Source organism: Peromyscus maniculatus, chromosome 2 (assembly GCF_049852395.1).
Source record: "Peromyscus maniculatus bairdii isolate BWxNUB_F1_BW_parent chromosome 2, HU_Pman_BW_mat_3.1, whole genome shotgun sequence".
NCBI lineage: Eukaryota > Metazoa > Chordata > Mammalia > Rodentia > Cricetidae > Peromyscus > Peromyscus maniculatus.
In genome coordinates, this window is record NC_134853.1 from 173584618 (window position 1) to 173608053 (window position 23436).

The window sequence follows — 23436 nt, forward strand, 5'->3', positions numbered from 1 at the left end:
CTTTTATTGATGTCAGAGTGCTTATTCCAGAAAGATTGCCACAACACATGATTCATTTACATAAAATTCTGGACAAGGTGACCCACTTCATAGTGACAGAAATCAGGCAATGGTGCCTCGAGGGGAGGGGAGGAAAGAATCACCAGGGCAGAAATTGGCTCTGGGTAACAAACAGGCTGTTGGCTCTCTGGAGATTGATATCCTAGCTAAATACCTGTGTCAAAATCTAACTGTGTATACTTTAAACATTTGCAGTTTATCCTGTGTTAAGCTCAGTAAGACTATTTTATTTAATTTATTATGTAATGTAATTTTTAAAAAATTTAATTAAAAATTTTTTTGAGACAGGACCTTATTGTACAGCCTTGGCTGGCCTGAAACTAGCTATATAGACCAAGCTGACCTCAAACTCATAGAGATCCACCTGTCTCTGCCTCCTGAGTGCTGGGATTAAACACATTCAAATAAGTCTATTTAAAAAAGAAAGGCAGATGTCTTTGCTTGTACAGTCTTGAAGCCCATCTGGTATCTTTAATCTCAAAATTCTGTGGATAGACACAAGTGGATCTCTGAGTTCAAGGCCAACCTGGTCTAATGTCGAGGACAGGAAGGACTACATAGAGACCCTGTCTGAAAACAAACAAACAAACAAACAAACAAACAAAATAGTGAAACAAAAAATTCAAGCGAAACCAAAACAACAGCAGCGGAGACTGGAGAGATGACTCAGTGCTCTTCCAGAGGACCTAGCAGAACCCATGCAGACAGGCCTGTAACTCCAGCTCCAAAGGAGCCAGTGACCTCTTTTGGCCTTTACGGGAACATTCACATAAAAAAAAAAAAAAAAACCTTTATTTATTTATCTCTTTATGTGCGTGCGTGCGTGCGTGCGTGCGCGTGTGTGCGTGCGTGCGTGCGTGCGTGCGTGCGTGCGTGCGTGCGTGCGTGTGTGTGTGTGTGTGTGTGTGTGTGTGTGTGTGTGTAGGCAAGAGGACAACTTGCAGGAAAGAGTTGATTTTTTTCCTTTGACATGGGGGTCCCAGGAATCAAACTTGGGTTGTAAAGCTTGGTAACAAGTACTTCTTGAACCATCTTGCTGATCCAGCCCTTACTTTTGAGACCTGTCTTCTAGTCAGTGGCTTGAAAGGAGCTATATAGCTTCACAAAAAAGGCCTTTTAGAAAACTCCCGAGAAACCCCTATCCTACTCTGTTCTGTCTTGGGATAGTGGGAAACACACTGGGGACCCTCAACCTATGAGGCTAGCTGGAACCTTCTGCCTGGCTCACAGTAGAATTTTGGTGCCCTCTCGTGGCTCTCAGGGGCATTTCAGGCAAAGCTTTGTCTTTTTCTGCTTAGTCTTCTGCAGGGCGCCTTTTTCTTCCTGACCCAAGACCCTGAAGGCCATCCTTGCTTTCACCAACTCACCTGTTGTGCCTACTGAGCAGGCTTCTGTTACTATATATATAATAACTATGATATGAACATGTCTACATGATAACTATGTTATGAACATGTCATCTTCCTGCCTAGCATGAGAAGAGTTACACATCCTTTCCTTTTGACAAACATCTGCTCCCACCTTCTCACCAAGAAGGTTTGTAGTTAGATGTGAGTGGAAGAATGGGCTTTTCTCTGAAAGCTGAGCCAAGTCTAGGGAAGCTTGTTTCCACAAAGCCTGTTCTCCTGGCCCCACAGTTTTCTCTCCTAGTCCTCCTACCCCTACTTCCTTTTGCTGATCCTGTACTCTTACATGGCTAAAAGCCTGTGTCAGATCATAGTCTGTGCCAGACTTCCCGAGTTGTCTTATCTCATGAAGTCCATGAAATGCTTGGCTGCCATTTCTCTGGATACAGACCCACATGTACATCTCCCAAGCTACTCTGAGGTAACACTGTTATCTTTTCAGGATATGATGCTGGGGGTCCTAGTCTCATATGGGAACAAAACAGTGTGCTATGACCCACCAATACTGAGCAGCTAGGGAAAGTAAAGAATATTTTCATGGATTTTGAAGCAGGCAAAGAAATCTTTCCTTTTTTTTTTTTTTTATAAATAGGATCTTATGTAGCTCAAGTTGGCCTAGAAGTTGTTACATTATTGAGGATGCCCTTGAAATCATAACCTTTCTGTTTCTATCTCCCAAGTAGGATTGCTGGTATGCACAATCATGTCTACGGCAATATTTTATTTTAATAATAATAAAAATTATTATTGTTTTATTTTGGTTTTTCAAGAAAGGGGTTCTCTGTGTAACAGCTCTGGCTGTCCTAGAACTCACCTTGTAGACCAGGCTGGCCTCTAATTCACAGAGATCTGCCTGCCTCTGCCTCTGGAGTGCTGGGATTAAAGGTGTGTGCCACCATGCCTGGCTAGAATAATAATTTTTTTAAGAGGATAAGAGGTATCATGGAATAATAGCACATGCTTGTGATTCTAGAGCTTTGGAAGCTGATATAAAAGAATTGCAAGTTTAAGTCTTTAATCCCAGCACTCAGGAGGGAGAGGCAGGTGGATCTCTGTGAGTTCAAGGCCAGCCTAGTCTACAGAGCTAGTTCCAGGACAGCCAAGGCTACACACACACACACACACACACACACACACACACACACACACACAAACCTGTCTCAAAAAAAAAGCAAAAAATGCAAATTGCAAATTTGATGCTAGCCTTGCTGCAAAACAAGTTTGAGGTCAGTTAGGACAGTGTTAAAAAACAAACAGAGCTTAAGGACCCTGTTCTGTTATGCGTTAGCTATGTAGCAGTTACCCTCTCTGTCTCATGCCCTTCAGAAAAAAAGGGTCTTCTAGTGTCTGTCTTGGGATGGATGAGCTTACAGCAAGGTGCTCAGCAGCCCACCAAGGAGCCCAGCACAGATGCTGGTTGCTCTGCCCACGTCTTGTAGCTAGAGTTTTCCGGCCTTGCCCACAGTCAGGACAAATCTCTGTCACCTGCCAGTCCCACAGCCGCTCAGACCCAACCAAGTAAACACACAGAGACTTATATTGCTTACAAACTGTATGGCCGTGGCAGGCTTCTTGCTAACTGTGCTTATAGCTTAAATTAGTCCATTTCCATAAATCTATACCTTGCCACGTGGCTGGTGGCCCACCGGCATCTTCACATGCTGCTGGTCATGGCGGCATCTGGCAGTCAGTCCTTCTGCCTTCCTGTCCTTTTATTTCTCCTCTCTGTTAGTCCCGCCTATCCTTCCTGCCTAGCCACAGCCGATCAGGTTTTATTTATTGATCAATCAGAACAACTTGACATACAGACCATCCCCCAGCACAGCCAAGTGCAGACCATCTCAGACACCTGCACTCAGGCCCATGGTCCTAATCATCCTCTATGCGGACCTGCTGGGTAACGCCACAAAGAACCCAAGAAGGGCTCCCACAGGACATACAGAACATCCCACAGCAACGTCTTCTTGAGGTAAAGCGGCCACCCTGTCTTAGGACTACCCACCAAATACACTTTTCCCTCCACTGACTACACTTTGTTCCCTTGACCCTGATCAATCCTTTTTTGAGGCCCAGGGTCCATGCCAGTCTGGATAGCCCTTCACAAGAGCAATAAATGCACCCACTTTCCACTAGTTCCACTGGCAGGTTTAGCAACGCCCAGGAGGCTCCCATGAGCCTTGGATGTCAGATCTAGGTTGGCAATATTGTCTGCAAAGTTGGGCTAGAGACATTTAGGTAGTAGGTGGGATGGGACTGGAGTTTCACAATGAGCTGGAAGAACAGGTCTTCTTCTTGGGAAGGGGGACCTGCATGGTGCTGATCATAGGGCAGTCTTCTCTAGTTGGAATCTGATGTGACCTTAGCTGATGTCAGCCCCCAGCACCGGCCCTACACCAGGAAAATGTCCTTCATATTGTTGGAGGCCCCTCAAATGCCATCTATTTGTGGCTTGGCTCTGTGACTGGCACGAGTCATAAGTGATCCCAGGGACAGGATATTTTTGGCAGTAGGGGCGGAGCTTGCATTAAGAAGCCTAGACCATGCTGCCTGGGGACAGGCCTCTAGATGCATACCTCCACTGCCCAAGCTGGCTGCTGAGAATCAGGTAGGATACACTTAGCCCCTTGCTTCTGTCTAGGGGTCCTAATGGCAGGAAAGCTTTACCATGGTCTCTCCAGGGTCTAGAGAGGGGGAAAGGGCTGGAAGTTAGGAAGCCCCCAGTGGCTTTTCTCATTTGGAAGCCCCCAGTGGCTTTTCTCATTCAGGATTGTTTCAGTCATAGTGACCTCCTAGTCTCCTCATTCTAGACATAGCTGGCCAAGGCCTCAAGAGTAGCCCCTTTAGGAGACAGCGGCTGGAGGCCTTGGCTAGCTCTGGTTATCTTGGTTCACTGAGATAGGGCAAAATGGGGCTTTGGATAGTCAGGCAGCACTAGATGGGGGTACAGACACTGAGGACAGCCAGAGCAGATTGCTGGGGCTCAGGGAAGCTCATCTAAGTTCTGTAACCTCTGGCCTAGGCTCTTCTTACAAACTTTTGAGCAGGCTCTGACCAGTACTAGCATGACCTTGGTACACTCAGAAAACCTGTTCCAGCCAAGACTGGTGGAAGGTCATCATGAGGAGGCTAGTCACTCATGGTTACTATAGATCCTCTTCTATGGTTATCTGGTGGTGGCTGGGGAGGCTAGGGATGACCATCAGAGGGAATTGATCTCTGATTGGGTGGTCTTTGATGCAGACCATTGTGTACAGAGGTTGAGAAGGGAAGTCAATCCCATCAAAAGATCTCAGAGATGTGAGGGAACACCATTCAAACATGACAAACACTGGTCTTTAGTTTACTTCACTAATATATATTAAATATATAGCATATTTAATAATAATATAATAATATATAATAAAATCATATTTCATTTTAGGACTGTGACAATATGTCATGGTAAAGTTATTTGGAATTGAACTGAAAATAGGGGAAACTGAAGTAGATTTCTTACTCAGAAGAATGAATTAGAAGAATCTGGAAGAAGCAGAGACTGTTCTGTGGTTCCTCTAGATGGAAATGAACCGCCAGAGAGGGGGCAGGTGCTACGAGGTCAGGCAGGGTGGTAGCAGTGTGTACTACTTAGTGTATGGAGCCTGGATTTGTGAAGACCCTGCCTGGCCCAAAGTCTTGCTGTCACTCCAGCACCTCTGCTGATGTGCAATGGACAACTTCCAGTATAGTGTCCAGCTCAGTGATCGAGAGTGGGCTGAGTTCTCAGCCACTGCTGATGAGTGTGGCCTCTTGCAGGCTGGCCTGGCCTCTGGTGACGAGCTCTTGTCCAGTGACATTGACCAAGGGGACAGCAGTGGAAGCAGCCCCCCTGGGCCCCCACCCCTCTTCACTGGGCAACTGGCTCCCCAGGGGAGGAGACAACAGGGCTCTGAGTTGGAGGACGTGGCTACTCAGCAGCTGGTCAGCAGGTCTCAGTGTGAGCCTGTCCTGGCTCTGGAGGCCAGTCATCAGGTAGCCGGCACGTCCACACAGTCAGAAGCTCTGTTCCTCAGCCCAGACAGCGTCTGTCCTGGCCAGGCCTTGTCCTTCCAAGGGTCAGCAACTTTCAGGGACAAGATGCAGAGGCTTTTGCAGGGCCCTGCTCCCAGCTCTCCTGGTGAGCCCTCTCAAAGTCCTGAGTCCCCTGGCCACAATGCCATCCCTCAGAGTCCTCCTGACAACCTTGAAGCTCCACTGCGGAACCCTGGTCGTAAGAAGAGGCGTGCTATGGCCGCCAAGGGGGCCAAGTGCTCTGGATCTCTGGGCTCTGCCGCTGTCCAGATGAGCTCCCCACAACTTATGGAGACAAGGCCCAAGGAGGTTCTTATGTCTGGGACATTAATGGCAAAAGCCCAGCAGGGTAAGCCACAGTCAGACTCTGCAGGTGCTTCTGAACATGGCTCTAGTATCCCTGAACATATGACCAAACAAGAGTCAGACTTGGATCTGTCTACACCTGTTCTAACAACTGAACAAGATACAGACCAGATCAGAAAGACACCCAGAGCTGTGCTACACATGATATCCAAACCTGTCCAGGAAGCTCATCCAGATGTCTCCACAGCCACACCAAATGTGTCTCTCTCTACACATGCCTCCAAGTCTCAACCTTACACGGCTTTGTCTAAACCTGCCTCCAAGCCTCAGTCTGACATAGATTTGTCTCCACATGTCTCCACATCTGACATGACTTTTTCCACACTTGCCTTCAAATGTCAACCCAATACAAATCAGTCTACACCTGCCTCTGATCCTGACATGGCTTTGTCTACACCTGCCACCATGTCTCAACTGGACAAAGCTGAATTTGCACCTGCTTGCATACCTGGACTGCATGAGGACCTATCTGTAGTAGGCTCCGAGATCAAGTCAGAAGTTTATCCCTCTATGCCTGCCCCAGTGGTTATGCTTTGTACAGATCCGCCTCATTCTGTTTCAAAGACTGAGTCTGAAGAGAGTATGTCTATACCTGCTATGCCTCCCTTGTCCCCTGTTTCCCAGGCTGAAGCTGCCAGAGTGAATACAGATGTGACTGTGCCTCCTGGGGGATACTTGGAGAAGCCATTAGGGCAGCTCTCAGCAGGGTCTTCAGGATACTCCTTAGGGGAGCCTTGTCCAGGTCCTGTTCAAGCCTCCAAGAAGAAGAAAGTACGATTCTCCATGGCTGTACCCAGCCATGAAGAATCAGGATCAGGTGAACCTACAGGTCCACCCTTCCTAGCCTCAGACCGGCCCCCAGCTCCTAGGACAGTAGCAGGGAGCCGTGGGGGATCTGCAGCCTGGGATGCTGTGGCTGTTGGGCCCCGACTCCCCCAGCCTCGGATCCTCAAGCACCTGCCTCCTCCTATATCCTCTGTCTCAGCAGAGCCTGAGCCTGGAAGCTGCTATGCAGTGACTCTCCCTGAGGCCTATGAGTTCTTCTTCTGTGACACCATTGAGGAGGAAGATGAAGATGTAGAGGATGAGGCAGCAGCCAGCCAAGCCCTGGATGAAGTCCAGTGGCCTGACACATGCGAGTTCTTTTTTAGGGACAGCAGAGCCCAAAGGTCAAGTTGTCAGAGGGGACACTCCACAGTCCCACCCCCAAAAGCAGAGGCTGTGGCACCTGTTCCCCCTGGAGATTTAGTGCCTATCTCCATCCCTGAGGTCTATGAACACTTCTTTACTGAGGAAGAATTTGGGAACAGACAGCCACCAGCCACCCATATCCAACTGCAAACCTCGGAGCTCTTCAGGGAAGTAGGGCCTGAGGCATACTCCAAGCCTGTTCCAGCTACAGCAGAACATCTTAGCTTGACAATCAGAGAGGCAGGTAGGTGTTGATCAAGACCCAGCCCTATCCAAGTCCTGGGAACATACTGTCCAGGGAGTTAGGCCAAGAGGATATGGGAGAGGGGCAGGAAGGATTCTGATCATCTGCCTGTATGGATGTGTTTGTATGTGTGCTCTTGCATGCTCTGGGATCTACACAAAGGGAAGGGTAAGTTCCTAAGCTACCCCAGGACACAGTCAAGATGGGGCAGCTCAGGCCAAACACCAGGGTTTTGACTTTGACACTGATCATTGTCCTAAGTCCAGTCCCAGATGCCATCAGGAACTTTCCTCCAGCTCCTAGGGGGATAGGTACTAGGCACACATTCCCACTCAGTCCATGCTGATTGAGGCACTGTGGAAAAATATCTCCTCTCCCCTCTGGAAACTATTTCACAGACCAGAGAACAGAAGACCCTAAAGGCAAATCACCCAAATTGTTCTGACTCAACTATGATACATGTTATCCAGTGTCTTAAGGAAGAGAAGTCATGTGGAAGATCTGACTCAACACATTTCTCTAGGACAGATGGGATTTTATGTCAGGCATATTTCAGAGAAGAGCATCTAATGTACTTTTCTTTCCTAGAGGAGCTACGGAGTCCCCTTACTTCATTTACATTCAGCCAGAATGACATGTGCCTGGTATTTGTTGCCTTTGCCACTTGGGCTGTGAGAACCTCTGATCTACATGCCCCAGATGCTTGGAAAACAGGTTTGGAGGTCCTGGGGACAGAGGGTGTTATGCTTAGAAGCCCTAGTGGCTATAGTTATTTACATCTGCTGGGCCAGCAGGGATGAAGGGTACATGGGAGGTTCAGCCTCTCTTTGACCTTGCTTTTGTCATTACTAACCTACTTCCAACATACTGTCCTTTGAAGGCTGGGTTATATAGGCAGAAGGTAGTAAGAAGCCAGAGCTGGCACTCAGGGTATCTTCTGTCTCTCTTACAGTCTTGCTGGCCAACATTGGCACCATCTCTGCTATCCGCTATTTCCGCCGTCAGGTTGGAAGAGGGCGTAATGGCAGACCAAGACCAAGTTCCAACTCAAGCCCAAGCAGCTAGGAGCCAGGCTGGCCTGGTGAGGCATGGGGCACAGGGATGAACCCAGGTGACAAGGACAAGATCTTGCTCTTCTCTCCACCCTTTGATCCCTGACTTCTGAGGCACCTAGGAAGGAGCCAGTATCTGTGGGTGCTGACTTACTTGGACTCAAACTAAGGGTCCAGCCAGTGGCTAAGACCAAGGCCATTTTCCATACGTGAGAGGGTAGAGATTCAGGATTGTGGGTGAGTGGACCCTGAGCCAAGAGCTAGGTAATAGGGCATCAGATTTGCAAGTAAAAACCACAGGGTACATAGCTATATTTGAATTTACATGAAGTACTTGAGATGTACTTGTATGAAGAAATTATTTGTTATTATCTGAAATCCAACTTAATTGGGCACCCTGCCTTTTGTCTAGTCATAAATAAAGGATGAGCAGCAGAAGAGAACTCTACAGTAAGTCTAAAAGCAAAAAGGCCCCTCTGGGTCTGGGCCAAGGGGCTACTAGGTGCCTTCAAAGCTAGAGGGAGGCAGTCCAAGAACTCTGCTCTACTGAAAGGCAGGCTTGGCTGTCAAGGGCCTCCAAGGTCCTGATCCCTAAGGCACCACAGCCACAACTTGCCTAGGCCTGGCCTGAGTCAATGAGTAGGTTCTAGGACAGTGGTTCTTAACCTTCCTAATGCTGCAACCTTTTGATATAGTTCCTCATGTTGTGGTGACCCCTAACATAAAATTATTTTTGTTGCAACTTCGTAACTGTAATTTTGCTACTGTTATGGATTGTAATGTAACTATTTTTGGAGCTAGAGGCTTGCCAAGGGTGTTGCAACCCACAGGTTAAGAACCACTGTTCTAGGAGATATCTCCGGGAATGGCTTCTGAGGCCCCTGCAATATGGCATCTGTGGGGCAGGGCTGGGTCTTCTCCAAGAGCTCTGGACAGGATATACATAGAATCTGATAGCATCCTATGGAAGGATTGTCTCCTGATACTATAGGGAGCTTGAGTGAAGCCAAGGCTGAGAGAAGTTGTGAGTGGGAAGGTAGGTGAAGGGACTGAGGTGGCATTGTGAAGACAGCAAACGAAGGTCCTCAGGATGGTGGGGTACTCTGGCTGCTCAGAGGGGAACACAGGGACACAGCACCAATAAAATCTCTTTCTTGTTTATGGTGTTAGTCTTTCTGACCAGCCTTACCCTATGCACCTAACAGTACTGGATCTTCCCATACTCCTGTTTCTTGTGATAGTTCTCAACCTACTGACCTCTGACCTCATGTCCTCTGTCTTCACATGCTGAGTTTGATGACCTGACTTTTTTTCAGTGCTTTGTATTTCACATTCATGCTGTTCCCCACTTCTAAGTAAATACCTGCTCTAGCACTTTTCATTCTTTCTTCCCTAGAGGTATAACCCCTGGGGATATCCAGGATCTCACTGATTTACCTCACTGGTTTGTTCCTAGGAAGAGTCACCTCCTCTTAGTTGCTCTAGTTGCTAAAGCTGAGGAGCTAGAGCCTGGTGAGAGGTGCTTCTATCCTCAGAGTTCTACACACCCTTAACTGGCTGGGATTAGTTAGCCCTGGTGGATTTAATGTAGGTCACAGGGCTGGTATGGCTGCATACTCTTATCCAGGTTGATACTGGTTGGTTGTGTTTCTGAGAAGCAGCCCACCTGGGGCCCATTAGATCCACTGGATGAGTCCCATATCCACTGGAGTCTTCCTGAGCTGTGTCCACTTCTGGTGGGAGGGAGAGGAAGTCTTGTTCCAGATAGGAGCCTCCTCATCTAGTAGGGATGTCATAGACAAGTCAAACACCAGCCTTTAGGAAATAGCACCCCTTCCCTGAAGGAGAGGAGACCCTCACTCACCTGGGGGAGGTGGCAGGGAACTGGGTGTACTTTCTCTGGTAGGGGTGACCTGGGAGCCCCAAAACACAAGTCTTAAAGCCAGCACAAATCAGTCTCCTTGATTTGCCAGTCTCTTGCCACTTTCTTTAACATCTAGCTTCCTGTCCTACTGAACTGTCTCTATCCCTGGTTTCTCCCTGTCCCATTTTTTGCTTTTCTCCTTGGCATCCTGGAACCCTCTACCCAACATCCCCTGATCCTGAAGCCTCCACACCAGAGTGGAGGATGCGACTTACAAGCTGAGGGAAGTCTGAAGGCCGTGGCCCTCTGTTCTTGATGGAACCCCGGTGTCTCTGGGAAGCTCTGGACTGCAGGGCACCTTTCTTGGATAGCAAGTGGGAGCCCAGAGGCATAGGGGAGCTGGAGTCAGAGACAGGCACAGACACGGAGACTGAAGGGAACGGGCTTGATAGCTCAGGTCCAGGTGATGTCTGCATCGCACAGAGGAACTGCTGGAAAAATGTGAGTTACCTGAAGCCCTGGTCTGGGACCACTATGAAGCCTAGGAATCCCTTGCCCAGAAGCACCCTCCCTTCATAGTTTTCAGGCTTCTGACATCTCCTGATCTCACTGTAGCATATCCACCTAGTAGGACACTGACCTCATCTAGGCCTTGGAGGTCTGTAATCTTGCGGTGGGATGTAGCTGGTGGTGTGTAGGGATCAGCATAGAGTGGAGAGTGTGGAATATCCAAAGAGTGGTCCTGAGCCTCTGGACCACTGTCTAGGTCCATTGCACTTATCTACAAGAAGAAGGAGATGCATGGGTTCCCTTAGTTAGATGCAACAAGAACCTTCTGTGCTCAGTACTTGAGGTCTCTGTGTGTTCCATCTAGACAAGCAAGAAAGTAGAAGCAGAAGGGATAGTGGCCTGGGGTCAGGGTATGTGGTGGGCTCACCTTGGTCAGGTCCAGGTGCAGGGGCAATGGGACAGCTGAGCCAGATACTTCCCTTCGAGCTTTGCCCCTGGGAGACTGGCTACTGCCACCGTGCCTCAGCTCTATCTTCTTTTGGACAGTGCTGGCACAGTTAGAGTTGGTCTGGTTCTGTGGACACCAAGAACCACCCAGAAAGATCTCCAGGGTTTCTTTCCCACACACTCTTCTATGAGGCTGTATGAAGGTCCCTTCAGTTCAAGTGGCCTCCCTGGCGAACTATGGTCCAGGGTCACTGTGGGACAGTGGGACCTAGTCTCCCCAGAATACAGAAGTCCTGTGTTTTCTTATCCCCCTCCCATGTCATTCCTTTAGGTACTTACAGGTACAGGCTGGGCAAGGAAGCCTATAGTGGTTGGCACTGAGGATTCAGGGAGGGATTGGCTGGTGGGGAGCACTGGACACTCTAATTTCCAGCTGGTTCGTCCATTGGAAGAGAGTGAGCCTCGGCCTCTACCCACAACCTAAGCAGCAGAGGTAAGGTGAGTGGCTAGATCTGTCTCCTTGTCTATCCCTGCTTGGACCTACCATTTTGCTCCCTAGTTTGTACCACCTGAGTTATAGGGACCTCACTGACCCCTCACCTGTGTGGGTCCATGTAGTCCTGGGAAATTCTCTGGGCCAGGCAGCAGGTGGGCCCCATCCCTATGAGAGACAGTCCGGAGGCACAGCAGCCATTGACTGTAATCCTCATAACTGGCACATACCACACGGATGGTGTTGATGAGGCAGCCTAGCACACAGACATGTGAACTAAGGTCTGGCAGGACAGGTACATTCCTTACCCCACAGAGACCCCAGCAAAGATTTTGAGCATCTACCATACTAACCCTTAGTAGAAGCCCAATCAGACAGTGGGTAGATTCTGGGTAGGACCCTACCTTCGATGAGAAAAGAGCGGATCTCCTTTTCCTTCTCTTCTAGGTTGATGTGAATGGCACTTAGTGGAAGCTCCCCCTGTAGAGTGAGGACTAGGTATTTATCTGTGTCATCTCATCCTCTTCCTGGCCCTACCTTCCATCCTGCCCTCCAGAGCTGGGCTGAAAACTCAGGCCACCCTAGCACTGAGGATGACACTCCGGGAAAGGCAAGGCAGCTTTGTTCTGGGACATTCCCACTTTACTTCCTGTTGGTTTTTCTCCAGCCGATGCCAGTTGTAGACAGATGATGCTTATAGGGATTAGTCCTTGTCAGGGAAGCTCCCTTGGTATGTTTTTAAGTGACAGTGAGTACACACCAGTATCATGCTCTGGTTCCTCACCCCCACCCCCACACATAGACATGATGCATGCTCAGAGACAATGCACCAGGGATTCCAAGAAGTAGCTTATTCCATTCCACCCACTCCAGGGCTAGTGATGTCCCTCCAGGATGAGAGGAGTTGTAGAGGGTGGAGACTCCTCTTCTATGCCAGAGCAGAGACCAGATTGACCGGGGCAGTGGGGCCAGATGGGTGGAGCCCTGTGCTCTGTCCCAACAAGCCCTGAAATACAGGTTTCTGAGTTTCCATTCCCACCCCACAAAGGACACCTAGGACAGGTATATGTGGAGAAGGCCAACCTTAAAGCTAAGCCCATCTGGCTCCTCAGAGAAGATGGCCAGGGATGCTGGGTATAGTACCAGAATCCGGTCCCACTGCTCCTGTAAGGGGTCAAAGGATAGAGTGGGGTTGGGCACCCAGAGTCCAGCCTTACCTGCCCCTGTATCCTTCCCTATCTCATTGCACCTCATGGCTTTTCCCACCCACCTGAGAGGGCAGATGCTGCAGCTTGACCCTTGAGGCACAGATTGCATTGCCCATGGATTCACACCTGGATGCTCTCCATAGCCGTGTCCAGGGGAGTTCATTCCCCAGTGGACCCTGGGAAGGAAGAAGAAGTAGGTCAAAGTCAGGCCAGAGAGTCTGGATGGGGGAAAGGCTTGCAGGTTCCTGCTACTGACCTGTGGGGGTGCTGAGTGGCAGCGTTGCAGACCCCCCAAGAGAGCCATTTGCTTCTCCAGGTGGTAAATCCAGTGACTGAGCTCAGCTTCACTGTGGCAGAGAACAAGGAGCGGGGCAGGCAGTGGGCCTGGGGGCAGAAGAGTCAAGTGGGCTAGGAGAAAAGCTAAGAGCTCCCAGAAGCCCACAGGAAAGTCTCCTCTCCAAGGGCTCAAAGTAGACCTCCAAGGCCAGGTCCAGGGGTTCTGGTCCAGTGGTGGCCAGCCAGCACTCTCCACACACCTGTAATCTGAAAGGCATGCTCTCTGGACCCATCAATCGTGCAGATGCTCAATTCTGTCAGTGGTAGCAGCCCCTGCCAGAGGAAAGTATAGGAGGGGCTGCAGGGACTCCTTAGGAGCAGAGTCCCTCCCTCCCTCTGTCTATACCACTCACTTGGAATGTAAGTCCTTCAGAACCATGGGCTTGGAAGTACAGGTGGGAGGGGAACAGCTCTAGGTAGCAGTCACTGATGTCCTAGGAGAGAGCAGGGCCACTAGTCTCAGAGGCTGGGGGGACAGCCCTGGAGTAGCATGGATATTGGTCCCCAAGTATTCTCTAACCTGTTGTGGCTCCTACCTGGCTGTTCTGGAACCGCAGCTGGACCTTGGAATAGTGCACAACCTTTCCTAGGTTCCTCACAGGTGTCCTCCGCCACCCCTTTTTGAATACACTCAGAAATGGCTGTTCCAGATTTTCTGGCTGATTTTCCGGGCCTGGGATGTCCTGGAGGAGCAGGGCTCAGGAGAGGGACCAGATGGGGCCAGATCCCCAGGCAATATACACACAGTTGCTGCATACAGTTCTGATCTGTCCATGCCATGTCCATGGTCACAGAATACATTCATCAAGAACATACACATACATGCATACCTCACACACACCTAAGCCTCTTCACATGAAAAGTGGAATATGTATACACCATACATAAACATATGACTCCTCACAGTCAGAGCTATCATTCATCAAGAACATACACATACATGCATACCTCACACACACCTAAGCCTCTTCACATGAAAAGTGGAATATGTATACACCATACATAAACATATGACTCCTCACAGTCAGAGCTATCTGCTCTGTGGTGCAGACTCAGGTTGGTACATAGTGGGTTCAAACCTTATCTTCATTACCTCCCATGCTATGCAACTTGGCTTTGGTCATTCAACATCCCTAGATTTGTCAAAGAGTTCTGAGGTATATTATGAGGATGAGATAATGCTCAAAGCCTTCTCAAGTGTCCAGTGGCAGCTGGCATTGGTTTCTTACCTGGTTCTATAAAAAAACAAACAAACAAACAAACAAACCAGAGTTCTAGCTTGTAATATTTGCTAATTTCTTTGGTGTAAATATTCCCAACACTGCCCAAATTGAGTTACCAATGTGATGTCTGTGAACTTGGAACTGGAAAGAGAAAGAGCCAGCTTTTGTGAGTCTATGCTGATGCCCCAGCTTACAATGTACACAGTACCTATCTTACAGTAGAAGGTAAAGCATTAGCAGCAGCATGAGGAGTCATTATGACTGAACTTGGGGCCCAGTCCTCTCCTCCCTTTTTCTATTACATAAGGCACATACATGTCTGACCTTTGCATGTGTAATTCTCTGCTGTGACCACTCAACCTTAACTCCTCATTTCACCCCCTTCAGGGCTTTGCTCAGATTTTACCTGCTTTCTGGATGCCCTAAAATTTCAGCCTTTGATTTCACTTAGTCTGGCTTATTTTATCTTCTCTTGTTTGTCTTGACTTTGACACAGGAATGGAAGAAGGTGAGAACAGGAATCGTGGTGTATTTTGTTTACTGCTGATTCCACATAGCCTATGACATGACCTGGGATGTACTGCGAGGCAGGGGGAGAAGTAGACTCAACATCTACACAATTCTTAGCCAGTCTTGGAAGAGTCCTCTATATCATATTAGAGATCAGGTAGGAATGGGTAATGATAGCCTGGAGTAAGCTGTGAGCCACAGGCTTAGGAGAGGGATTATGTTGCCTTTGGGAGCTGCCCAGGACCACCTGCAAGGGCTGCTGTGCACTGGCCAAGTTGAACTACTTCTAGTGCAGGCCTAGGAATGTGAACAGACACAAACAACTTCCATCCTTACTGACTCTGGGTGGGGCCTCCTGCACCTACACCCACTGTGGAAACTGATGTTGTATGACACTGAAAAATAGGCCATGAATAGGAAGGGCTATGAAGCTGGTCCTGGTGGCCAAATAGCCTTGGAGCTCTGTCCCCATGAGGGCTTAGCTTGGAGCTGTGGCTGGGTTAGTTCTAGCTCAGGTGCAGAATCTACCTAGAGTCCATAGCCTAGGTACAGTGCACAGGACTGGTTCCATGCCTGGCCTGGGTCCCTCCCCCTTAGTCCACTTTCTGAGGGTCATGTTTTGCCCTTTCCAGTTCTGGCTAGGGTTAACTACCCAAGAGCTTTGGGACTCCCTCCCAGAATTACATCCTGGGCCTGACTAGAGGGAGTCAGGGTCTGAGATGTGGCCACAGAGAGGGATGCCACCCTTGGTCACTTCAGGCTCCGTCTTCCTTTTGACTTCTTTGAGGCAGCAAGGTTTCTGAAAGCGATATCTGCCTGCAGAGAGCCCTGGGACCTCAGAAACCAGGAGAGACTGTGATACAATTTTTTCTAGCTTCCTGGGAGACTGTGAGAAAGGTATACTTTGGGAGTTTACATCAGCTGCGGCACCCAAGAATACAAGATGGGAGCCTTGCCCCAGCCCTGGTAGAGGCTGTACATATAACAGAGCCTAGTCTACTGGGGTGGGTGTGGTTCTCCAAGAACAGCACAGTAGGAGGTGTTCCTGTCAGACCTGCAGCCCAGGCTCCTCCCAAGTATTGCCAGAGAGTTAGGAAAAGGGGAGGGGAAAGGTATCTTTTCTCTCAACTAGAGATTAGACCCACAGAATGGTTAGCCCTCTGATATCTCATGACAGGAGGTCTATAGGTACTCTGCAGCTGACTGCTTGCTGTATGGGGATGGGTGCCTGCCTATATGGCAACATGGTAGCTGTGGGCTGCAGATAACCAGAAACAGCTGGGGGTGGGTAACACTTGGGGACTGAGGCCTTCAGTATGCTATTTGCCAGGAGCTCCACACCCCCCTCAGTTGTTGGGGGAGTGGAGGTTGAGGGTGGCCACTGTCCCCCTGTGTGTGTAACAGACCAGGCGGGCTGGTCTTGGTTTCACTCTCAACCTAGACTTTTGGTGAGCTCCCCAGGGAGGGGCAGTGTCAACTTCCTTATCTTGTTTTGTATTTGAATCCCTTCAAGCTGGCCAGGGATGACCCTGAGCTGCTAGAAGATGCAATTCCCACATTATCACTCACACTGTGGCATACACAATCATACAAGAGAAGCACAAAATTGTACTCAGACTCCAGGCCCAGTGCCACACCACTCCAGCCAGACACGCCCCTCCGCTCACCGTCCCAGGGATGTAGTGGAAGATCTTGTTAGCCGCGGTGTCCCCATCAGGCCTAGCCTCGGTGCCAAACAGGCCAGCCAGCTTCCTGGCGCTGTCCTCTCTGGGAACAAGGGAAACCGGAGGCTCAAGGCCTGGCACAGGTAGCAGGTCCAGGGAGACCCTGTTCCCTTGAGGCCAGGCCACACCCCTCACCTGTTTCCCTTGAGCGAGGGCTTTCTGGAAAAGGAGGCCCGTAGCCTCCTGGGGGTCTGAGGGACGCAGTGGCTGTTCCCCATGGATGGCAGCTGCTAGCTTGGGCTGGGCAGATCGACAGGTCTGGGTCCTTGGGCCCGTCTGCTACCACCTCCCGCCAGTGGGCGTGACCATAAGAAGTCCTGCCCCTACCCTGGGGCTGGAGGAGTCTTCTCTTTGGGCCCGGATTGGCCCCTTTCTGAGGGAAACCTTCCACTGAGGGCCCAGGTTTTCTTAGACCCTAAGCAGATTGGGGTAGGGCAGACATTTCCTGATTGGACCAGGACCCTAACTTCAGGAGTCAGTAGGACCTGGTCTGTATACACTCTGTCTACCTGTGTTCATACTAGAAGCGCTTGGGTGATGGAATTCTATGAGCACAGAGATCCTTCCTCCCAGTTGCCCCTCCCCTGCCAGGGCACACACATCCTGTTTCCACATGAATCCCAGCTGGTCTGAGTCACTGATGACTGTAGGGGGAGTGTGCTCACTGTCAGTGACTCAAGAAGTGCAACACCATATAAAGGGAGGCCAGAACCCTCCCCCATCTTCTCTCCTGCGGGGGCCAACCTCCACCCAGACCCAAGTCAGGGTTCCCAAGGCTTAACCAAATGCAGGAAAGATGCCACAGGCCTCCCAGGTTCCTAATACAGTAATGATAAAGTAGGGGACCTATCTTTCTCATGCACCACATAGTCCCAGACCATAGGAGCCTCAGGACTAGGGTAACAGCCAGTCTCTGTTGGTCAACAGATATACCAGTCTCTGTTCCATTTGGATGCAAAAGTGCTGTTTTGCAGCCCCAGACATTAATGTAGCATCTGAGTCTGGCTGCACACTAGCCCATAGACCTTCACTTTGCTGTCCAGACAGGAGTCAAAGGTGTGCTGTAGGCCCACAAGCAGAGGGTACAAAAGGGGCCAGAGATGTACATTCAGCCTCAGGCCCATGGAGCCCAAGAAACATGTTTATTGTTCAAGTTGGCTCATATTGCTGTGTAGGATCTAAGTGCATGTTGTGTGCCCAGCTCCATAGAAGATTCAGAAAAGACATCACAATGTATACACAAGACATAGGAAAGAAGTCTGCTTTGTTCCCTTCAGGGACAGTGCCTGGTAGAGACAGATAAGTGCTATGTGCAAAGCGCTGGCTAGGGGCTGCATCTTCTTAGAATGCCCTTGCCTCTTCTCCTGTGGTTACAGTTGCTCTGCCCCCTACTGTTTGCAAAGCCCAGCTGTGTTGTTCATCCTCCTTCAGTGGGTGTCCATCCCCAGCATTCCCTGATGCTCCATGAAGGGAGCCAGGCAAGAGGACACTCTGAAGGGCTCTTTGGTCCCCTACATGCAGGAGAGTTGACACTTGTGAGTAAATGTGTGAACTGGTAGCTGCAGCACTTCTCATCCATCAATAAATAGTGAATCAATAAATAAGTGAGTAAACAAACAGCACACAAATAAATGAACCAGGACAAATGAATACAGAGACCAAGACAGAAGGAACAAGAAATCCCTGGTGGGGTATGTGATCTGCCCTAACACTTGGTGGAAGAGACAGAGGTGGAAGGGTCACCCCATAGGGTTTAAGGCATGTGGGAGGCTGCAGGGCCTCTGTGCAGTCTGACATGTGTCAGAGGCTGGTAGAGGACACAGACAGCGTGGGTGAGGAAGGTGGTGGGAAGTTGAGCAGCTCCAGCACTGCCACACCCACACTGCTGCGTCTCGTGAACATGCAGGATGCTGCCACCCACTTGTTGGTCCTTGGGTTGTACTTCTCTATGGAGTTGAGGCTGGAGCTGCCATCATTGCCCCCCACAGCGTAGAGCCAGCCGTCCATGGCCACCAGGTCATGTGTGCTCCTGGGGGTTGGGTAGGCAAGAGTAAGCCCAAGGGGCAAGTCAAGAGACAAGTCAAATGAGTGGGGCACAGGAGGAAGGACCACAGGGACAGGGCTAGGAAAGGAGCCCCAGGTGCCCAGGAGGAACCCAAGGACCTGCTGCACTGCTGAGGTGCTGTGTACACAACCCCTGGAGCAAGGCTCCTGGAGTAAACCAGATGTAGTGGCAGAACCACTCACCACCCACCCCTGGCCTTATACACCTGCGGATATTCATGGGTGCCACACTCTCCCAGGCACCAGCCTTGGTGCTATATCTCTCCACTGAGTTGAGGCAGCTTGTGCCATCGTTGCCCCCTGCCACATACAGAGCACCCTCGAGCACTGCTACTCCTGCTGAGCTGCGTCGGCTCAGCATGGAGGCCACGGGAGTCCACGAATTCACCTGTAGAGACAAGGGAACAGGCTAGAAGGCAGACCCAACAAAGCACCCACCCCTGCCCCAACATAGACTCTACCCTTGGCTGGGTATCTGAGGGTCAGGGGTGGGATATAGAAAGCAGACCCCTTGGATAGCACAGGCGGCCAGAAGATGGGATTATGCCCCCACTCCACCTAGCATTTGAGAGAAAATTGTGATAGGGGTGCGTTATGCACCTGGGGCTCATACTTCTCCACGGTGGCCAGGTGTGATGAGCTGTCATAACCACCCACGGCGTACAGGTTCCCATCTGTGGGAAGGCAATATACCCATGGAGCTCCTACAGGGTGTAGGGGCTTTGGGGTAGGTGGGAAGTGGACAGGCATGAAAACAGATACCACAGGAAGCAGGTCCTGTCACCCACCAAGTGTGGCCACACGCACATATCGCCTCCGGGTGCTCATGGCAGCAATGGATGTCCATGTTCCTGTCAGTGGGTCGTATCGTTCAGCACTGTGGACACCAGAATGATACTGATGTTCAACTACAACAGTCAAGTGACCCTTTCCCAGGACCTGCCCCCAACCCCCTACCCCAAGGCAAGGCTGTGGTTGAAATCCTGTTCTGGGCATCACAGACTATAAATAGATAGCAAGGTGTACTGGGTGGGCACAGGCTACTGGCTGCTTGGACTGGAAGGAGGGACCCAGAGAGAAAAAGGAACAGAATGGTACCAAGGCCCCACTGATGCTGTGGCCTGAGGTGAATAGACCTTGGGGACCTGGTAGCCAGGATTAGGCAGGACCTCATTCTCTTGGCCAGATGTGACTTCACAGTGAAGCCAGCCTCATCTGCTGCTGCTGAGCCAACCCTGCAAGGCCACTGGGGCCCTAACCCAAACTACTACCTGTTGAGGCAGGAAGCCCCATCATAGCCGCCGGCTGCATACAGAAGCCCATGCAGGGCAGCTACACCCAGGCAGCTTCGCCTTGTGCCCATGGACACCTCGGGCTGCCAGGTATTTGTCACAGGGTCATAGGACTCCACCGTTGCCAGGTCTGAGGTTCCATCATAGCTAGGAGAAGAGTCCATTACTGATCAAGGATGGCCTGGCAGGCATATGACAAACCCTTGACCCATGTCCAGCTCCTATGCTTACCCGCCCACAGCATACAGTCGGTTCCCAATAGCAGCGACTCCTACACGGGCCCGACGTGTAGACATGGAGGCCACCACATGCCAGCGGTCAGTTCGAGTGTCATACGCTTCACAGTCTCCATGGATGGCAAACAGGCTCCCACCACCTGAGAGGTGGGTGACCAAGTAAGTAAAGGGTTTCAGAAAGGCAGGGCAGGAGCCTCTAGTACAACCCAAGTGCAAAGACATGAAGGCTCCAGGGGTGGGAAGAAATGGGGACTGGGTCACCCTGGTGGAACCCATGCAATAGGGTCTTTGAAATACACAGGTCATAAGTGTATTCTGAGTTTGGGTAGATGGCCTAGGGCAAGAATGGGAAGGAGAAGGGGTTCAGCATACCAACAGCAAAGAGCACAGGACCAGCACCCTCACAGCGACGGGGTCTTGTGCGGCTAGTACCCAGAACACCCCTCTGCTCAGGCAGCAGGTGGAACTTAAGAGCCTCAATGAGCAGATCCTTGCAGTCAGGATGATGCCTCACAAGGCTTTCAGCATCGACGTGGCCCAATAGGAAGTCTCGGCTCAGCAGAGGCAGCCGTACACACTTCATCAGCTAGGGTAGGAGGTGCCAGGTAAGGCAAGACCCTAGGGGATACTTGTCCCAGGACTAAGACCCACTAGGTGCCTATAGCACTTGTATGATTAGTTCTTGAGACAGGCACCTATATCACCCCAAAATAGTTCCTGAATGGAAAATGCTAAGGACTCCAAGAAGTATGATTACACCTTAGGCCCCTGCATTCCCTCCAAGACACCATGGGAGCTCCAGGACCTGGCCTCACCCTTGGTACATGTTGCCTCCGAGTGTCTACATCATGTTTGACCCAGCTCAGGACTGCACGATAGACATCTTCCTCTGAGGGCACGTTCAGGCTATCACTAGAGACCAATTCCAGTACCTGGGGGTGAGAGGTCCTCAGACCTGACATCTGGGTAGGGGAGGGCCCAGAAAACCATGAAGGTGTCTGAGAGTATCAGATAAAGGGCATGTGCATGTGCATGCACAAACACACACACTTAATGTTCTTAGAGCAAAGGACCAAGCAGGGTCATGCAGATTTTTGGTTCCAGTAATGGTGGTGATGGATAAAGGAGGGGTGTCCTAGGCCCTGAGTAGCCTTAGGTACATGGAATCAGGGACTGGGAATCATGGTCCTGGAGTGTGGTAAAGACAGGAATCTAAAGCAAATGATTGGGTGGAGTCAGAAGATGTGGACAGGGTTGGGGGGAGATGGGCAGGGAATGGATCATAGGATGAATCTTGCACCAGAAACTTGAGAATGAGGATTGCAGAACACTGGCTGCTAGGATCTGGGCTGGGGCAATGTAGGGTATGGGCTGGGCCCAAACTGGCATGTTACCTGCTTCAGTGGTTACCTGCTTCAGTGGCAACAGCATGAACTCCTCAGTCTTGGCCACATCCACGAAGTGCTGCAGCACGTACCTGTGTGCTGCCTTGAGCAGGTCACTGCATGAGTGTGTGTCTGCAAATCCTCGGATGCCCAGGCAGTTGGAAGGGTCAAGCTGGCTCAGGAGGAACTTGCAGCAGGCATCTCGGACACCATTCAACTGTAGAAGGCTGGCAGCTGGGAGTAGAGTCTGAGGCACGAAGATGGGTGAGGCAGGAGGGGGCCAGAGGAGCACAGAGTAACTGGAGATTGAGGAGAGGCATGGGGAGGCCAGGCTACACAGATCTAGGGCTGGAGACCCCAGAGGCGTATGGGTGTGGGAATGGCATGCCTCACCTGTACGTTGCCCTCGCCCACCACGATCTCAGCTGTGTATGCAAACTGCACCAGTTGGTCTAAGGCCTGCGGGTCAATGTCATGCAGCGTCACATGTGTCTGTCGGCTCTCACTCATCTCATCTGTGAGGACAGTGGATCAGGCTGCCTGCCCTGGGAGATGTGCAGAGAGCCCCCTAAGGCTGCCCAGACTGAGGTATGTGGTACTTGCTTGTGAACATAGCGTGGAAGTAGGGGCTGCAGGAGGCCAACACCACCTTATGAGCACGAATTTCCTTGGCTGCCACATGCAGGACGATGTCACACAGGAGGCCACGCTGCCGCATGCGGCTCATAGCCACAAAAGCGTCGTGGTAGTGCCGCTTCGAGTTGTGTGCCACACTGTGACCCTCTCGGCTCAGCAGTTGCATCGCACCTTCCATGGGGGCTGCAGGCCGGGCCTGCCTGGGCCGAGCTCGCTCTGCCTCAGGGCTGCAGGCCGCAGGGCTAGGTCAGTGTTTATACACTGTAGGGAACCACTCACCCACCCTTGAGAACTCTGGCACAGCCAAGGCAGCTGCAGTCTATCCTGAGCAGTTCAGTCACCTGGGACCAATAGCCTATCAAGGACCATCCTGTCACTCATTGACACTTTCCAAGGCTCAAGTTCTCGCTCCTGTCAAGGAACCTCCCTAGAGCCAGTGCAGATTCTTTCCTAAACCTAAGCCTGCTCCCAACTGGGGCTTGCCCCCTTCCTCTGCTCACTACTTCTCCTAGGGCTCCATGCTCCTCTTCTAGTGCCCCAGGAGAAGCAGGTATTTCCCAGAGAGCAGTTGTCCTTAGCAGTCATTGTGAGCGCAGTAGGCGCTGGAGAGTAGTTGGCCAACGCTATCCCTCTGAAGTGAATCCCCGGATCCCACTCACCTCACCCGGCCCTGGGAGCAGCCCCTTCTGCCCCATTCTGCAGATCAGTTCAAGCACGGCCGGAGCACCAAAGGGCTAAGACCCTGCACCACTGCTTGCCGGTCGCCATCCCTCCCTCCAACCCTCCACCCGACTCACGCCGGAGGCTGGGGCGGCGGGGGCGCCTCAGGCCCGGGCCCCGGGCTGCTGTGCTCTGGACTCTGCGTCCTGCCAGCAGGCCGCTCCCCACGGGGCTGCATAACTTTAGCAGTCAAACCCGCGGCAAACAACGGAACGCAGTGTGACTGATTCGGACAGCAGGAAGACTGCTTGGCCGCAGCGTCCACTCAGGCACCGGCCCGTCTCCGCAGCCCCTGTTTCTCGGCGCCGCCCGCCCTGCTTCAAACAAGGTTGCAGGACCTGCCCCACCCCCCAAACCCCCCAGTAGATGTCAGCATTGCGCAGCTAACCACTGAGGACTAGGGAGCCCCACTCCAAGAAGGT

The 23436-nt window shown here is 51.0% G+C and overlaps 3 protein-coding genes across 10 annotated transcripts; 1 reads left to right on the forward strand and 2 right to left on the reverse strand.

Annotated features, from left to right (window-relative positions):
• The first annotated feature begins 3306 nt into the window (after positions 1–3306).
• Positions 3307–9527, forward strand: Perm1 (PPARGC1 and ESRR induced regulator, muscle 1). Its single transcript, XM_006992333.4, has 4 exons — positions 3307–4071; positions 4888–7314; positions 7903–8028; positions 8267–9527. Exons 2-4 carry the CDS (start codon positions 5172–5174, stop codon positions 8377–8379), a joined length of 2382 nt encoding a protein of 793 aa, XP_006992395.3. The 5' UTR covers positions 3307–4071; positions 4888–5171; the 3' UTR covers positions 8380–9527.
• Positions 9528–9924: 397 nt separating this feature from the next.
• Positions 9925–17638, reverse strand: Plekhn1 (pleckstrin homology domain containing N1). 6 transcript variants are annotated; one of them, XM_015986004.3, is made up of 16 exons: positions 16817–17638; positions 16625–16724; positions 13761–13907; positions 13578–13658; positions 13425–13497; positions 13145–13272; positions 12951–13064; positions 12764–12844; positions 12085–12160; positions 11788–11936; positions 11527–11667; positions 11168–11314; positions 10871–11011; positions 10506–10718; positions 10231–10279; positions 9925–10146 (listed from the first exon to the last, which is right to left on the reverse strand). In XM_015986004.3, exons 1-16 carry the CDS (start codon positions 16897–16899, stop codon positions 10043–10045), a joined length of 1827 nt encoding a protein of 608 aa, XP_015841490.1. In that variant the 5' UTR covers positions 16900–17638; the 3' UTR covers positions 9925–10042. The 6 variants fall into 6 exon arrangements, with proteins under 6 accessions (XP_015841490.1, XP_042128312.1, XP_076422054.1 ...); XM_042272378.2 differs by having other exon boundaries at positions 10506–10721; XM_076565939.1 differs by lacking the exon at positions 11527–11667.
• Positions 17639–17788: 150 nt separating this feature from the next.
• Klhl17 (kelch like family member 17) lies at positions 17789–23330 on the reverse strand. 3 transcript variants are annotated; one of them, XM_006992331.4, is made up of 12 exons: positions 23092–23330; positions 22262–22521; positions 22052–22173; positions 21684–21905; positions 21089–21205; positions 20646–20859; positions 20269–20413; positions 20017–20184; positions 19534–19622; positions 19346–19419; positions 18952–19133; positions 17789–18710 (listed from the first exon to the last, which is right to left on the reverse strand). In XM_006992331.4, exons 1-12 carry the CDS (start codon positions 23190–23192, stop codon positions 18482–18484), a joined length of 1923 nt encoding a protein of 640 aa, XP_006992393.1. In that variant the 5' UTR covers positions 23193–23330; the 3' UTR covers positions 17789–18481. The 3 variants fall into 3 exon arrangements, with proteins under 3 accessions (XP_006992393.1, XP_042128308.1, XP_042128309.1); XM_042272374.2 differs by having other exon boundaries at positions 21089–21235; XM_042272375.2 differs by having other exon boundaries at positions 18485–18710; positions 18929–19133; positions 21089–21235.
• Between the last annotated feature and the right edge of the window lie 106 nt (positions 23331–23436).

Excerpts from the sequence above, each read along its gene's own strand:
- Perm1 (XM_006992333.4), top strand. The coding sequence starts at position 5,172 with ATGGACAACTTCCAGTATAGTGTCCAGCTCAGTGATCGAGAGTGGGCT. Across the intron at positions 7,315-7,902 it reads CTTGACAATCAGAGAGGCAG|AGGAGCTACGGAGTCCCCTT; the intron begins GTAGGTGTTGAT and ends TTTCTTTCCTAG. Across the intron at positions 8,029-8,266 it reads CCCAGATGCTTGGAAAACAG|TCTTGCTGGCCAACATTGGC; the intron begins GTTTGGAGGTCC and ends TCTCTCTTACAG.
- Plekhn1 (XM_042272378.2), bottom strand. The coding sequence starts at position 16,899 with ATGGGGAACAGCCACTGCGTCCCTCAGACCCCCAGGAGGCTACGGGCC. Across the intron at positions 13,273-13,424 it reads GCATGCCTTTCAGATTACAG|GCCCACTGCCTGCCCCGCTC; the intron begins GTGTGTGGAGAG and ends TTCTGCCCCCAG. Across the intron at positions 10,147-10,230 it reads TTCCCTGCCACCTCCCCCAG|ATGAGGAGGCTCCTATCTGG; the intron begins GTGAGTGAGGGT and ends CATCCCTACTAG.
- Klhl17 (XM_042272374.2), bottom strand. The coding sequence starts at position 23,192 with ATGCAGCCCCGTGGGGAGCGGCCTGCTGGCAGGACGCAGAGTCCAGAG. Across the intron at positions 20,860-21,088 it reads GGAGGCAACATGTACCAAGG|CTGATGAAGTGTGTACGGCT; the intron begins GTGAGGCCAGGT and ends CTCCTACCCTAG. Across the intron at positions 19,134-19,345 it reads TGGAGAAGTATGAGCCCCAG|GTGAATTCGTGGACTCCCGT; the intron begins GTGCATAACGCA and ends TTGTCTCTACAG.